Source organism: Eumetopias jubatus, unplaced genomic scaffold, assembly GCF_037043125.1.
Source record: "Eumetopias jubatus isolate StellerSeaLion01/CBP00866 unplaced genomic scaffold, mEumJub1_p1.0 scaffold_7, whole genome shotgun sequence".
Lineage (NCBI taxonomy): Eukaryota > Metazoa > Chordata > Mammalia > Carnivora > Otariidae > Eumetopias > Eumetopias jubatus.
In genome coordinates, this window is record NW_028274813.1 from 84,096,344 (window position 1) to 84,113,616 (window position 17,273).

The 17,273-nt window shown below is 44.3% G+C and overlaps 1 protein-coding gene across 1 annotated transcript in view; it reads right to left on the reverse strand.

Annotated features, from left to right (window-relative positions):
* Nucleotides 1-14,828, reverse strand: part of PLA2G4E (phospholipase A2 group IVE) — a 65,981-nt gene extending 51,153 nt beyond the window's left edge. The window contains exon 1 of the mRNA XM_028094437.2: nt 14,646-14,828. Within this exon, the coding sequence (XP_027950238.2) occupies nt 14,646-14,828 (183 nt within the window). The remainder of the gene's footprint in view (nt 1-14,645) is intronic.
* Nucleotides 14,829-17,273: the final 2,445 nt, after the last annotated feature.

Sequence of the window (17,273 nt, forward strand, 5' to 3'; positions counted from 1 at the left end):
AAATCTTCTTGGGGAAATAACTGAAATGTCTGCCAACTTGGCAAAGAGGAGAGAGGGATCATTGTAGTTTGGATATTAAAGACATGTTTTCTAGGCTTTGAGGTAATACAGCATCTCAGAGAAATTGGCGGATATGATCACACTTAGATGATGTGATGATAATTGTCGCCATTTTTAAAAATCTTTTTTTTCTAATGGCAAAGGAAAACGATTACTATTTGCTGATAGGTAGAAAAGTTTTGCAATATGAGCTCAATATTGCATGTATATATAAATAAAACTGATTTCTATGTATCTATGTGCCTAAAAAAGGAACTGAAAGGAAATCTCTTTTTTTTTTTTAAATTTTATTCATTTGAGAGAGAGAGTGAGAGAGAGAGAGAGCACAAGAGGGGGTAGGGTCAGAGGGAGAAGCAGACTCCCTGCTGAGCAGGGAGCCTGATGTGGGACTCGATCCCAGTACTCCGGGATCATGACCTGAGCTGAAGGCAGTCGCTCGACCAACTGAGCCACCCAGGCGCCCCTAAAAGGAAATCTTTTGAGGGTTCAAGAAGTTATCTCTGGATGATGAGATTATTGCGAATGTTTATTTTCTTTATTAAACTTTAAAAATTTTCTAGTACCTATCCTGAACATATCTTACATGTTCTTCACAGAAAACCAAGTTTTTAAAAAAGTAGGATTACTATATGTTAAATAAATAAAGTGATTGTGTGTTAAATAACTTATATGTTGAATAATAAAGAGACAAGGGAAGGAAAACTACTGGATTTCAAGCTTATTCCACGCTGTCACCATACCGGATATTTACATATGTTAATTGTAAAAAGTACGCAGGTGTATTCTCTTGGGCCTATTCTCCGAGAGTAGCCCAGGAAGCATTGAGCAAGGACAAGGTCAGGGATGAATTTTTCCTTAAGTGCTCAGAGGCCCTCTCCTCCTCCCACCAAGCAGCTGGCCTACTGCTCACCATCTGGATCCTCCTCTTTTCCCGCAGCTGGAACAACCATGAGGGGATGAGGCAGGGAACAAAGCCAAGGATCACTGAAAACTTGACCGGAGCACAAAGCAGAGCCCAGGACAGCAGGGTCCTGCCAACTGCCAAACATGGAAACTAACTCAGGGTACGTAAAGGGCTGTCAAGTACAGAAAAGGATTAGACTGATGTGTCACACCTGGTGGTGGAAATGGGCCTTTGTGGGTGGGTAAACGTGACCTCAGTGTAAGAAAGAACTTGGTCACATGGGAGGTATGAAATTTCCATTGCTGGAATTATGCAAGGGGTACCTGCCTGGGAGCACAGAAGAGATTCCTCTATTGTGCAGGAGATGGCTCTAGAACCTAGATGATCTGCTTCAGCTTTGAGATTGTGTTACTCGCTATCCAGCCACGCCCTTGATCCAGGGGACAGGTCACTAACCCCTTCAGCAGCTTGAAACGTCTGAGGGAGAGGCCTTCCGAAGGTCAGGTCAGCCCTTGTCGCCTAACATGTAAGCAACTCCCGGGATGGGAATTTCACTGGGCAGGGAGGAGAGGCTGGGACAAGGCCAGTCTGGCCTGGTATGGGAGAGTTAGGAGACGGTGGGTCTTTAGGTCCCCATAAGTCAGGTTCTGTAGATGGCCATCTGCCCCACCTTTCTTAGACCCAGCCCCGGCCCTCGCCTCCCAGGGCAGCTCCGACAGACATCTGGAAAACTTTGTCCTGCATGGCTCTCACCTGCCTGCTGACGCAGTCATCATAAGACGGCACATAAATGACAGGTACTTATGGGGATGTGCAGCGTAGAGGTGGAAGATACCGAAAACAAAATAAAACAAAAAAAACCCAACCCAAACCAAACCAAAACAAAACAAAAAAACAGCAACCACCACAAACCAAAGAGGCCACTAACAAAACACTTACAACAACAACAAAATTTCAGACTAGCTGGAGACAACACCCACACAGACAAATGTAGAGGAAAGAATAAGAGTTTTGGAGTCCGAGAGGCCTGAATTCATATCTTGCCTGTGACACTTACTAGCTGCATAGCATTAGGAGATGACTTTCTCTGAGACTCATTCTCCTAATCTGTAAAATGGGGTTAATAGTATCTATTTCACAGGATTATTGTGAAGACACACACACACACACACACACACACGACAGGCATGCAGAGTCCGGCATATAGTAAACCTTACTATATTGTAGCTATTGCTATTTTTAATGCTTCTGCTATGAGACAAATAGATTGGGAAGAACTAACTAAAGGCAAAGAAGCTAAGAGTCAGTTTGAGCAAGAGAAGTCAAGGGAAGCTTTGCTCATTGATGGCAATGACCTTTGAGCACCTGTTAGTGCTAGACGCTATGCCATACTGTAGGTTCTGAGGGTCAAGTCCAATGTGGCACCTGCTCTTGTGGAGCGGTGAAGTACAGTTGCTAGGCAATGAACAAATAAGTGAAAAGCAATTTATAATAATAAATTCTGGTAAGTCTGATCAAGGAAAAGCACAGGGTGTTATTAAAGACTCTGGCGGAGGGTACCGGATTTTGCCTGGGGGAAGAGTCAGGGATGAGCTCTTGGAGGAAGCAGCCTTTAAGCTAAACCTGAAGAAAGATCAGAGTTAGCCCCACATGGGCTGCAGGCACAGCATGCCGAGTGGTGGTAAAAGCTGGTGCATTTAGGAGCTGAAGGTGTGTGTCTGGAGCATTCTAAGTAGGGAGTGACGAAGTGAGAAATGCTTGGGAAGGTGGGCAGTTGGCTGAATCACATGAGGTCCTGAAGATTTGGCAAGGATTTGGTATTTTATCTTAAGAGACTGGATGCCATCGACGGATATTAAGTGGAGAAGTGATGTGAACATGGTCACTGGCTACCGTGGGCGGAGTGGAGGGGACAAGACTGGGAAATGGTGAATTGGGCCAGGGCAAGGGGCAGAAATGGAGAGAAGTGGTGGGATTTGAGAGGGATGTTGGGCCGGACCCTACGCAGGAGGAAGATGGGTTAGATATGAAGGGAGGGGAAGGGGTGTCCAGTGGGCTTCCGCCACCTGGCAGGGAAATGTGTAACCATAGGGCTGGTCCTGAAGGGAGAGCTACCAAACAGCAACGTGGGAGGCAGGCGGGGAGAGGCTGGGTAACTGAGCCTCGAGTAGGCCTGGAAGGAAAAGCAGCAGGAGGAGAGAAGGGCTGTCCAGGAGGGGAAACAGCAGAATCCAGAAGAGGTGGGAAAGAGCTTGCCTCATGCCAGTTGGGCGGCACCAAGCGAGCGAGCCCTACCGGGCCACAGGGCGTGTGACGGGAGTAGGGAAGGGGCGAGGGTGGGGCCTGATTTCGCCAGGGCTCTGCAGCCTGCTGGAGGTATCAGCCTTGATGTCAGAGATAGTGGGAGCCATGTGGCTCTTGCCAGCTAGCCAGCCAGCCAGCCAGTGGCCCGTCTCTCAATGTTCCAGGTCTGTGCCAGACGGGACATGAGTAAGTGGCACAAAGCCTGTGCTTTTTACCGACAACCTGCTCCGATAATAGTATGGGGCATTTATAGAGCAAGTCTCTGGGCTCCCAGGACACCACCTCCTCCTTGGTGTCTTCCAGCCTCATGGGCTCTTCTTTCTCAGTCTCCTCTGGTGGCTCCCCTGCTTCCGCCAGGCATCCAGAAGGTAGGGAGCAGGAGGGCATAGACATATGCCTCTTCTCTTCCGTCTCTTCACCCCATCGTTTGGAGATCCCATCCAGCTCTCTGGCCTTAAAAACCATCTATACTCTGCTTTATATATTCAAACAGATTATCTCCCTACCCTAGCTCCTGAGTCCCAGACTTGTAGTTTCAACTGCCCACCTGACATCTCTACTTGGGTGTATATCCGGCATCTTACATTTAAAATGTCCAAGACAGACACCTCCAGTCCGCTCTACCCTGGACCCATTTCTACCTTGGTGCTCCCCAGCCGAGTACGGGTACCCCCCTCCACTTCTTAAGGCAAAACCTAGGAGGCATCACTGATTCCTCATTCCACATCCAAGCAACAGTAAGTCCTGTAAGTCCCACCTCCAGAAAAATCCAGAATCTGTCCACTTCTACTGTCTACCGTGACCACCCCAAAGTCCTCCTGGACTACAGCAGATGCCTCCTTACTTGCCTCGCTATTTCCCCTCTCGTCTGCCAGGCAGCCCGTTCTCCACAGGCCAGCCAAAGCCATCTGTGTGAAACACAAATCAGATAAAGCCGCCCCTCCGATGAAAATCCTCCGGTGGCCCCCCACTGCTTCAGAACAACACGAAAGCTGCCTCTGTGGTATCGGGGCCAGCATAAGGCTCTGACCTCGGCTTCTACCACCGACTTCTTCCTCTCTTTCCCTGCTCTCTTCTCCCCCCACACACTGGTTTTCTGTTTCCAGAACAGATCAACCTTGTACCTGCCTCAGGGCCTTTGCACTTAGAATTTGCTCCCTCTTTGGAACATTTTCCCATCAGTCTTCTCATGGTTCAGGTCTGGGTTTAAATGTTACAATCCTATTGATGTCCCCTCCCTGCTGCTGGTCCCTCATGATCACATATTTTGTTCTGTTACCTGTGACACAGAAATGGTTACCCATTTGCTTATTGTCTGTCTCCCCCATTAGAATGTAAGTTTGAAGAGAGCTGGATCTTGTCTGACCTGCTCAGGGCTCTATCTCCCTCCTAGAACAACACTAGGAACACAGTGGGAGCTCAATAAATATTTGTTCAACGAATGAATAAATACTTTGGATGTGATTCCTGGTCTTCTTGAGATGAGAGATATGTTAGCAAGCCACAGGAAGAGTTACCTAAGAATGCAGAGCAGGATATGGTGACTCTGAAAACTGATTTACAACTAGTCTGATAAACTGATGTTTGCTGAAGTATTGCTGGATGACAATATGCTACCCAGTGATGCTGGCCTCTAAGGAGGCTCTAGAAAAACAAAGACAAAATCCACATGGTGGTCCTGGAGGGAAACCCTTCCAGGACCAAAATGTAGGGCAGAAGAGGAGCTATTTGAAGATTGGTGGGTCCTTGTGGGTCCCACTAAATTTGCCGTATAAGTAATCAAGGACTTCTCTGTCACCAAATACACACACATTCTCCCCAAAAATATGTGCCCCCGCCAATACATGCACTCCCTAACATTAAACCCCCTCTTACAGAACTCTGTTTCTTCATATCTTGTTCAAATATTTCAGAAGGTCTTAGGGAATGACCAACTGACCAGTTTCTGAGAAATTCCACACAAGTTTACAAAAATAAAGCACCTATAAAAACTCTAGCATTTCACCATAAATCTTAATAAATTATAGTACCGGCACACAATGGAATAGGATTCAGCCATTGAAGTGACAGTTGTGAAACTTAAGTATCAACCTAGAAAATATTTATGACTATAATTTTAGGTTAAGAAAAAAAAAAAAAAACCCTGGACATAGGTCTGGTATAAATATTATAAGCACCATTCTATCAACAGTATCTAAGAAGAAAAAAGACTAAAAGGGACAATTATTGTATTCAGGGATTATGATGGATTTTTCCTTTGTGTTTCCAAATATTTTTTGAAATGATTTTATATATATAAAAAAATGAAAATATTAAGATTAAATACAATGCCTTTGTGTGGTTGCCTCTTTCTCAATCATGTGGCCTCATTGCTGAACCACGTCGGGCATGGGCATGACGAGGGCAAAAGGGAAGAAAGAATCATACAGTCACTAATGGTCAACATTGCTCCAACCTCATCCGTTCCAAGGGTCTGCTAAGCATGCTATTTACTCCTCATCATTTTTTTCTCCTTAGGTGAAGAAACTCAAGTCTTAAGAGGTTAAGAGACTAGTCTAAGGTCACAGGGCTGGCAAAGGACAGAAAAAGGTATCGAACCCTAGTGTGACTTCACAGCCCAAGCTCCACCACACCAGGGAGGACAACACTCCCACAGATATTGAACCATTATCTTTTAATGGCCAGCCGCCTCTCAGTGTGAATCAGGAGGTTTCTGATACCAGGGTAATTTTTATTACCTCTCTGTCAGAGCCAGAGCTGACCGGATCTCCACCCACGGCAGCATATTAGGAGCAGGAGTCGCCTATTGGACCACAGAGACTTCTGGAAAGGAGATAGAGTCAGGAAAAGGGGAAGAAAGCCTGCTCACTGAGGACTGGGGGATTACAGGAAGGGTGGGAAGGGTGTGGGGCAGGGAGGTTGAGGGAAGCACCGGGGCGGGACCCGTGACCACTCTTCACTTTCGACTCTGACAGGAGTCAATGGCAGGGGTCCTAGTGATTCTATGAGGCAGTCAGTCTGGTCAAGAGGTAGAGTGGTGTCCTTGGGAGGATCGGTCATCCCCCCAAGTAGCCCTCGTTGCCTTGTGTGGTGGATGCTGGTTGACCACCACAACTATGAAGTGGAGCCTACTGGGGCCAGGCAAGGGGACCCTATGGTCAAGGCCCAGGATCGACCCACCAACCCTGGGGCCAGACAGAGGGTGAGGCAGGGACAGAGGGGTCCATAGGAGGCCAAGGGACCACCATGGCCAGTGCTCTCTATGAGCGAGGCCTAGGCCCACAGAAGGAAGAGGCTTTCCCCTGCAGAGCTCAGCCTGGAGCCTCTGCCGAGACCATAGCTGCCAGAGGGACACAAGAACACTGCCTCCTCTCCAACTGCTGGGCACCTCCAACCTCACACGCACACCCACAGTAGAAGCTGGTGGGCAGATCTGGATCCACTGATAACTACCTAAAGACACTGTTCAATTTTTGTAGCCCACTAAATTACCAATGGCATTTATCTATTCAAGCTTTTCTCTTCACTGATCAATAGGTGGGGCTCCTGAGGAAGGCCGATTCAGCACATTCCCCCCAACATTTACGACCCCGCCCTGTCTTTGCTATTGCACGGTTTGAGCGTCTGCTATGTGTCACGCACCCTGCTACATCTGTGTCCACTCTCCTAGTATCGTAGTAATACAAATGTCTTCCAAAGTCGGACGTGCGGAGAAGTGAATACGAGGCGATATTCGGGAGGATAGATGGCGGGGGAGGGGGCCTCTGTCAGCCGCTTCTGGCAAGTGATAGAGCCTCGGAGCACAAAATCGGACCTTTTAGAAGCCGGATCCGCGGAGGGACGTCGCTCCAGTGGCTAAGCGGGGGGTGGAACCCTCACGGGACAATGTGCTCTCAGGACCCTCGGGGTCACAGAAAGACCGGGGGTGCCTGAGTGCAGCAGAGCTCCCAGGTATCGGAGCGGGGAAGCCGGCTGCAGAGACGGAGCCGAGGCGCGGGCTCTCAGCTCGGGGTTGCCATAAACTGTGATCGGTGACAATCGGGCCACTGCTCCTCCAGCAGGGACCCAACAAGCGGCAGATCCGGGGAGACTCCCCTTCCTCCCCCGGGAGGAGCGGCGCGGGAGTGCACCAGCAGGGATCTGCTGGGTTTGGAGACTCCACACGGGGTCGGGTGCCAGAGATAGAAATGCTCGGTCACAGGCCAGGTGAGCACGGAGTGCGGCCGGAGACCGGGGAGAAGGGAGTGACTGACTGCTTTTCTCTGGGGGCGCACTGAGGAGCGGGCCCCGAGTTCTTGGCTCCTCTGGGGCAGAGATTGGGAAGTCGCCATTTCAATGTCGTCCTCCAGAGCTGTAGGGAAAGCTTGCAGGGAACAAAAGCTCCCGAGAGCAAACCCGAACAGCTTGCTTAGCCCTGACTGACAAGGGCGGGGCACTTCTGCCTCCGGCAAAGACATTTGGGAACCACGGCACCAGGCCCCTCCCCCAGAAGATCGGCACGAACAGCCAGCCAAGACCAAGTTTACCGATCAATGAGAACAGCAGAACTCCAGCACTAGGGGAATACTGCACATAGAATCCATGGCTTTTTTCCCATGATGCTTTAGTCTCTCAAAGATAATTTTTATAATTTTCTTTTTTTACTTTTTCTCTTTTTTTAATTTTTCTTTTTCCCTTTTTCAACCAACATCTTATCAATCCCTTTTTAAAAAATCTTTTTTATTTTTCATTTTTAGAGTCATATTCTATCCCTTCATTGTAGTTAACCCTATTTTTGGTATATATATAAGTTGTTCTCTCTTTAAAATTTTGGGATACAGTTTCTTCTAACAGACCAAAATATACCCTAACTCTCTACTGTATGCCTTTGTTCTAGTCTCCTGCCTGATCACAGTCTCTTCCTTTTTTTTTTTAATTTCTCTTCTTTCATTTTTCAACCAACTTATCTTACTTATTAATTCCTTTTATAAAATCTTTTATAATTTTCATCTTTACAGTCATATTCTATCTCTTCATCATATTTACCTTTATTTTTGTGCATATATAAGTTTTTCTTTCTTTGAAATTTTGGGATGCAGTTTCTTCTAACAGACCAAAATACGCCCAAAATCTAGTGTGTGGCACTGAACTAATTCACCAGCCTGATCATATTTGATCATATTCTTTTTTTTTCTTTTTTCTTTCTTTCCCCCCAGTTTCAGATCGCTTCTGATTTGTTTAGTGTATATTTTTCTGGGGTCGTTGTTATCCTGTTAGCATTTTGTTCTCTCATTCATCTATTCTCCTCTGGACAAAATGACAAGACAGAAAAACAACTCAAAAAAAAAGAACAAGAGGCAGTACCGACTGCCAGGGACCTAATCACTACAGACATTAGTAAGATGTCAGAACTAGAGTTCAGAATGACGATTATAAAGATACTAGCTGGGCTTGAAAAAAGCATGGAGGATACTAGAGAAACCCTCTCTGGAGAAATAAAAGAACTAAAATCTAACCAAGTCGAAATCAAAAAGGCTATTAATGAGGTGCTATAAAAAAAATGGAGTCTCTAACTGCTAGGATAAATGAGGCAGAAGAGAGAATTAGTGATATAGAAGACCAAATGATGGAGAAGAAAGAAGCTAAGAAAAAGAGAGATAAACAACTACTGGATCAAGAGGGCAGAATTCGGGAGATAAGTGATACCATAAGACTAAACAATATTAGAATAATTGGGATCCCAGAAGAAGAAGAAAGAGAGAGAGGGGCAGAAGGTATACTGGAGCAAATTATAGCAGAGAACTTACCTAATTTGGGGAAGGAAACAGGCATCAAAATCCAGGACGCACAGAGAACTCCCCCCAAAATCGATAAAAATAGGTCAACATCCTGACATCTAATAGTAAAACTTACAAGTCTCTGAGACAAAGAGAAAATCCTGAAAGCAGCTCGGGACAAGAGGTCTGTAACCTACAATGGTAGAAATGTTAGATTGGCAAAAGACCTATCCATAGAGACCTGGCAGGCCAGAAAGGACTGGCATGATATATTTAGAGCACTAAATGAGAAAAATATGCAGCCAAGAATACTATTTCCAGCTAGGCTGTCATTGAAAATAGAAGGAGAAAAAAAAAAAAAAAGAAAGAAAGAAAAAGAAAATAGAAGGAGAGATAAAAAGCTTCCAGGACAAACAAAAACTAAAAGAATTTGCAAACACGAAACCAGCCCTACAAGAAATATTGAAAGGGGTCCTCTAAGCAAAGAGAGAGCCTTAAAGTAACATAAACCAGAAAGGAACAGAGACAATATACAGTAACAGTCACCTTACAGGCAATACAATGGCACTAAATTCATATCTTTCAATAGTTACCCTGAACGTAAACGGGCTAAATGCCCCATTCAAAAGACAGAGCGTATCAGATTGGATAGAAAAAACAAGACCCATTGATATGCTGCCTGCAAGAGACTCATTTTAGACACAAAGACACCTCCATATTGAAATTGAGGGGATGGTGAATCATTTACCATGCTAATGGACACCAAAAGAAAGCTGGGGTGGCAATCCTTATATCAGACAAATTAGATTTTAAACCAAAGACTGTAATAAGAGATGAGGAAGGACACTATATCATACTTAAAGGGTCTATCCAACAAGAAGATCTAACAATTGTAAATATCTATGCCCCTAACATGGGAGCAGCCAATTATATAAGCCAATTAATAAGAAAATCAAAGAAATACATCTACAACAATACAATAATAGTAGGGGACTTTATTTTTATTTATTTATTTTTTTTAAAGAGGATATTTTCTTTTTTTTTAAAGATTTTTATTTATTGAGAGAGAGAGAGAATGGTAGAGAGAGAGCATGAGAGGGAAGAAGGTCAGAGGGAGAAGCAGACTCCCCACTGAGCAGGGAGCCCAATGCGGGATTCAATCCCAGGACTCCAGGATCATGACCTGACCTGAAGGCAGTTGCTTAACCAACTGAGCCACCCAGGCACCCTAGTAGGGGACTTTAACACACCCCTCACTGAAATGGACAGATCATCTAAGCAAAAGATCAACAAGGAAATAAAGACTTTAAATGACACACGGGACCAAATGGACTTCACAGATATATTCAGAATATTCCATCCCCAAACAATAGAATACACATTCTTCTCTAGTGCCCATGGAACATTCTCCAGAATAGATCACATCCTAGGTCACAAATCGGGTCTCAACCCGTACCAAAAGACTGGGATCATTCCCTGCATGTTTTCAGACCACAGTGCTTTGAAACTAGAACTCAATCACAAGAGGAAAGTCGGAAAGGACTCAAATACATAGAGACTAAAGAGCATCCTACTAAAGAATGAATGGGTCAATGAGGATATTAAAGAAGAATTTAAAAAATTAATGGAAACAAATGAAAATGAAAACACAAGTGTTCAAAATCTTTGGGATGCAGCAAAGGCGGTCCTAAGAGGAAAGTATATAGCAATACAAGCCTTTCTCAAGAGACAAGAAAGTTTTCAAATACACAACCTAACTCTACACCTAAAGGAGCTGGAAAAAGAACAGCAAATAAAGCATAAACTCAGCAGGAGAAGAGAAATAATAAAGATCAGAGCAGAAATCAATGAAATAAAAACCAAAAGAACAGTAGAACAGATCAACAAAACTAGGAGCTGGTTCTTTGAAAGAATTAATAAGATTGATAAACCCCTGCCCAGACTTATCAAAAAGAAAAGAGAAATGACCCAAATAAATAAAATCATGAATGAAAGAGGAGAGATCACAACCAACACCAAAGAAATGCAAACAATTATAAGAAAATATTATGAGTAACTATATGCCAGCAAATTAGGTAATCTGGAAGAAATGGATGCACTCCTAGAGGTGTATCAACTACCAAGACTGAACGAGGAAGAAATAGAAAACCTGAACAGACCTATAACCACTAAGGAAATTGAAGCAGTCATCAAAAATCTTCCAACAAACAAGAGCCCAGGGCCAGATGGCTTCCCAGGGGAATTCTACCAAACATTTAAAGAAGAATTAATTAATACCTATTCTCCTGAAACTGTTCCAAAAAATAGAAATGGAAGGAAAACTTCCAAACTCATTTTATGAGGCCAGCATTACCTTGATCCCAAAATCAGACAAAGACCCCATCAAAAAGGAGAATTACAGACCAATAGCCCTGATGAACACGGATGCAAAAATTCTCACCAAAATCCTAGCCAATAGGATCCAATAGTACATTAAAAGGATTATTCACCACGACCAAGCGGGATTTATTCCCGGGCTGCAAGGCTGGTTCAACATCCACAAATCAATCAATGTGATCCAATACGTTAATAAAAGAACAAGAACCATATGATCCTCTCAATAGATGCAGAAAAAGCATTTTACAAAGTACAGCATCCTTTCTTGATCAAAACTCTTCAGAGTATAGGGATAGAGGGTACATACCTCAATATCATAAAAGCCATCTATGAAAAACTCATAGCGAATATCATTCTCAATGGGGAAAAACTGAGAGCTTTCCCCCTAAGGTCAGGAATACGGCACAGATGTCCACTATCACCACTGCTATTCAACATAGTACTAGAAGCCCTAGCCACAGTAATCAGACAACAAAAAGAAATAAAAAGCAACTGAATTGGCAAAAAAGAAGTCAAACTCTCACTCTTTGCAGATGATATGATACTTTATGTGGAAAACCCAAAAGACTCCACCCCAAAACTGCTAGAACTCATACAGGAATTCAGTAAAGTGGCAGAATATAAAATCAATGCACAGAAATCAGTTGCATTTCTATACACAAACAACAAGACAGAAGAAAGAGAAATTAAGGAGTCAATCCCATTTAGAATTGCACCAAAAACCAAAAGATACCTAGGAATAAATCTAACCAAAGAGGCAAAGAATCTGTACTCAGAAAACTATAAAATACTCATGAAAGAAATTGAGGAAGACACAAAGAAATGGAAAAATGTTCTATGCTCATGGATTGGAAGAACAAATATTGTGAAGATGTCAATGCTAACTAGAGCAATCTACACATTTATTTATTTATTATTTTTTTGGTAAATTCTCTTGTCATATATATATTTTAATTTTTATTGTTATGTTAATCACCATACATTACATCATTAATTTTGATGTAGTGTTCCATGATTCATTGTTTGTGCATAACACCCAGTGCTCCACGCAGAACGTGCCCTCTTTAATACCCATCACTAGGCTAACCCATCCCCACATCCCAATCTACACATTTAATGCAATCCTTATCAAAATACCATCCACTTTTTTCAAAGAAATGGAAAAAATAATCCTAAAATTTGTATGAAACCAGAAAAGACCCCGAATAGCCAGAGGAATGTTGAAAAAGAAAAGCAAAGCTGGTGGCACCACAATTCTGGACCTCAAGCTCTATTACAAAGCTGTCATCATCAAGACAGTATGGTACTGGCACAAAAACAGACACATAGATCAATGGAACAGAATAGAGAACCCAGAAATGGACCCTCAACTCTATGGTCAACTAATCTTCAACAAAGCAGGAAAGAATGTCCACTGGAAAAAAGAGAGTCTCTTCAACAAATGGTATTGGGAAAATTGGACAGCCATATGCAAAAGAATGAAACTGGACCATCTCCTTACACCACACACAAAAATAGACTCAAATGGATGAAAGACCTAAATGTGAGACAGGAATCCATCAAAATCCTTGAGAACACAGGCAGCAACCTCTTTGACCTCAGCCACAGCATCTTCTTCCTAGAAACATCGCCAAAGGCAAGGGAAGCAGGGCAAAAATGAACTATTGGGACTTTACCAAGATAAAAAGCTTCTGCACAGCAAAAGAAACAGTCAACAAAACCAAAACTGACAGAATGGGAGAAGATATTTGCAAATGACATATCAGAAAAAGGGCTAAAATCTATAAAGAACTTATCAAACTCAACACCAAAGAACAAATAATCCAATCAAGAAATGGGCAGAAGACATGAACGACGTTTCTGCAAAGAAGACATCCAAATGGCCAACAGACACATGAAAAAGTGCTCAACATCACTCAGCATCAGGGAAATCCAAATCAAAACCTCAATGAGATACCACCTCACACCAGTCAGAATGGCGAAAATTAACAAGTCAGGAAACGACAGATGTTGGCGGGGATGTGGAGAAAGGGGAACCCTCCTACACTGTTGGTGGGAATGCAAGCTGGTGCAGCCACTCTGGAAAACGGTATAGAGGTTTCTCAAAAAGTTGAAAATAGAGCTACCCTACGACCCAGCAGTTGCACTCCTGGTTATTTGCCCCAAAGATACAAATGTAGTGATCTGAAGGGGTATGTGCACCCCGATGTTTATAGCAGCAATGTCCACAATAACCAAACTATGGAAAGAGCCTAGATGTCCATCGACAGATGAATGGATAAAGAAGATGTGGTGTGTATATATATATATATATATATATATACACATATACACGATGGAATATTATGCAGCCATCAAAAAACCCCAAATCTTGCCATTTGCAACGATGTGGATGGAACTAGAGGGTATTATGCTGAGCGAAATAAGTCAGAGAAAGACAAGTATCATATGACCTCACTGATATGAGGAATTCTTAATCTCAGGAAACAAACGGAGGGTCGCTGGAGTGGTGGGGGGTGGGAGGGATGGGGTGGCTGGGTGACAGACACTGGGGAGGGTATGTGCTACGGTGAGCGCTGTGAATTGCATAAGACTGATGAATCACGGATCTGTACCTCTGAAACAAATAATACATTATATGTTAAAAAAAAGAAAGAAAATAGTAGGAAGGGAAAAATGAAGGGGGGGAAATCAGAGGGGGAGACGAACCATGAGAGACTATGGACTCTGAGAAACAAACTGAGGGTTCTAGAGGGGAGGGGGTGGGAGGATGGGTTAGCCTGGTGATGGGTATTAAGGAGGGCATGTACCGAACAGAGCACTGGGTGTTATACACAAACAGTGAATCATGGAACACTACATCAAAAAGTAATGATGTAATGTATGGTGATTAACATAACATAATAAAATAAAAAAAAAGAAATGTCTTCCATCTCAGGTCTCCTATGCACTAGCTGGGGGACCTGAGCCCCTCTGAGCCTCGGTCTTCTCAACAAACAGAAATGCTCATCCCTCAGCAGCAGAGTGTTGGGCACTTAGAATGCACTCAGTAACAGGTGTCACGGAGTCAAGGAGGCAGGTAAAGACAGGTGATGCAGGTGAAGGGATTCCTCTGGGAAAGAAAGGGATGAACCAAAACACAGCCACTTAACTCTACAGCACTGCAGGTGATCTCATTCAGGGTCAGCAAAGTGGGGGTAAAATTTACGGGGTAGGAGCCCCCCTCCCCGGGAATGCAGACATACCTGAGAGCCCCAAAGGGCTATGGGAAGCAGAGGTGGGAGATTGGGAGTTTCCGGGTCCTGTGGATGCTCAAACTCACTGACATTTCTTTCTGATCTGCTGTCTTCTTCAGTCTCTTGTAGGCTCTGGGGAATGAACACATCAGTTCCCAGGCCAGGACAGGCCTCCGAGCTCTGGAGAGTCATTCCGGCCGTGTCCCCCTCTTTGGGGCTCAGGGCAGGCTGTGCGGAGCTGGGGCTGGTCCTTCACTGTGAGGCGTTTGGATATCCTTGGGAAATTTCAAGGGAGTTTTGCGAAAATGTGGAACGATGCCATTGGATTCCTCGGGAAGATAAATAAGCCTGATGAATTATTAAGGAGGTGAAAGATGTCAGGGCTTAACTAAAGGAGTCCCACATCTCTGTGACTATTTCAAACAATCTGGAACTATTTTGGTGCTATGTGAAAAGCAAGCAAGGAGTTAGGATTATGCTCACCTAGGACGGCTTTTGGTCAAGAGAGAGCTGCCTTTCTGAGCTGGATCCAGACTCTGACATCTCTCCTCACAGCTCAGCAGCTATTTTTAACATTGTGAAACCCAATATGTTAGTGGGGAGGGCAGGAGGAAGCAGGGCCGGAGGTGAGGTGGCCAAGGCTGTCCAGGCCCCCGAGGGAGGTGAAACCACTCTGTGTCTCTTAGCTGACTCCCCCACATCTCTCCATTGATCCCTGAAAATAAATACCTGGCCTGGTGTTCAGGGCTGACAGAGGGGGCCACAGGCCAGAAGAGAATTTAATAATTCACTCTGTCTCTCATTTGAGCTCTTTCTTTGGTATAATAGATGCTGTGTCTGGCAGCTGAGAGAGAACGCATAGCTACGTGGTAAAAAACAAAACAAAACCCTAAACTAAAAACAAAACCCACACACTCGGTATGTCCTGTTGACGAGGGTTTGAAAATGTCCATTCAAATGTGCATCTTTTAGTCTGTGCATCGGCCCTGAGTGATCTGGCATCCTCTTTAGTTGGGAACATCCTGTGAGCTCCCCGGTTTCTAGTCTCTCGTTCCTGAGGCTGTGGTTTCCAGTGGGGACTGCCTCTGACCTAAGCAGCCGCCGTATCAGAAGCCCAGCGGCAGCCAGACCCACAGTCCCACGGACCAGAGTCATGTGCAGTCGTTTTTGTTTGTGCTGAAGAGTAGCACAATCTGCGCTCACCTCTCCCACCCCAGATATGTCCCTTGGCAGAGGGACTCTTTTAAGCTGAAGGTAACTGAGAAGAAGCAGAGCTTTTCTTAAAGCTCTCTGCCCTCCCCCCATTTGCCTAAAAGCAGGACAAACATTTGCAAAGGTGTCCCTCCTCCCCTGTCCTCCAGGAAGGACAGAAGTTAATCAGCGGAGACAATACCTGACCCTCATCAGCCCAGAGAAGCACCAGAGGAATTCTCATAACAAACTTTACTAATTAGCCCTTCCCTTCCAATCCTTCCCCCTATATGTCTGTCTTCCTACAATTTGCCACCCTAGAAATTCAAGGTCCTTTTCCTTTGTCTTATCACTTCTCTAGAAATGTATTGCTTGGGGCGCCTGGGGGATGGGGGGGGTGCTCAGTCAGTTAAGCATCTGCCTTCAGCTCAGGTCATGATCCCAGGGTCCTTTTATCCTGTTATCGAGTCCCACATCGGCTCCCTGCTCAGCCGGGAGTCTACTTCTCCCTCTCCCTCTGCCCCTCCCCTGCTCATGCTTGTGCTCTTGCTCTCTCTCTCTCTCAAATGAATAATAAAAAATCTTTAAAAAAATGTATTGCTCCTTTGCTAAGGTGTTATGTAATCCTAAATGCTAAGCACCCTGTGAGTTACTCCTGGCCAAGTGCCCCTGTGTTCCCTGACCATAAATCTGTTAATGCACTTCTGTTGGTGTTTCTCTGTCTTTTGTGAGTCTAATTCACAGGACACCAGGCAGAGAACCTGAGATGGGTAGAGGAAGAGATTTTTTGTCCCCTACCGTGCTATTTGGAAAACATAACATGAATGACAGTAATAATAAGAGCAAGCGCGCGCGTGCACACACACACATGCACACACACACGTCCCTTTACAAAGGAGGCAGTTGGAAAGTGACCTGCAGAGTCGCTGAATCTCTTACCAGCATGGCATTCAGCAATTTATTAAGCAGGGCCATTGATGAGGGGCCTCATTTCTGGAAATCTTTATTAGACTCCAGTGCCAGCAAAAGATTGGGAAAAACGCATTTATTTGTAGAGTAAGTGTGCAGATGCCAGATATGACTATACTATTTTACTAGTTATTTTGCCACAGACAGAGGAGGCTCAAGGTTGGAAGAAAAAAGTTCTGTGGATGGAGATATCTAGCCTATAAGGGCATTTAAAGCCAAGCTTCTTCGATGTCCAAGAGAAAGCCATCTGTGTGACCCAGAAGAACTTCTGATTGTAGGTGAACTTTCAGAATGCCAGGGGGAAACCTGAATTAGATTAGGTACTGACAGGTGATAGTTGAAAATGAGTGAATTAAATACCTAACTGTACCTACGTTTTCTCATTTTCTTTCTTCCTTCCTTCCTTCCTTCCTTCCTTCCTTCCTTCCTTCCTTCTTTCTTTCTTTCTTTCTTTCTTTCTTTCTTTCTTTCTTTCTT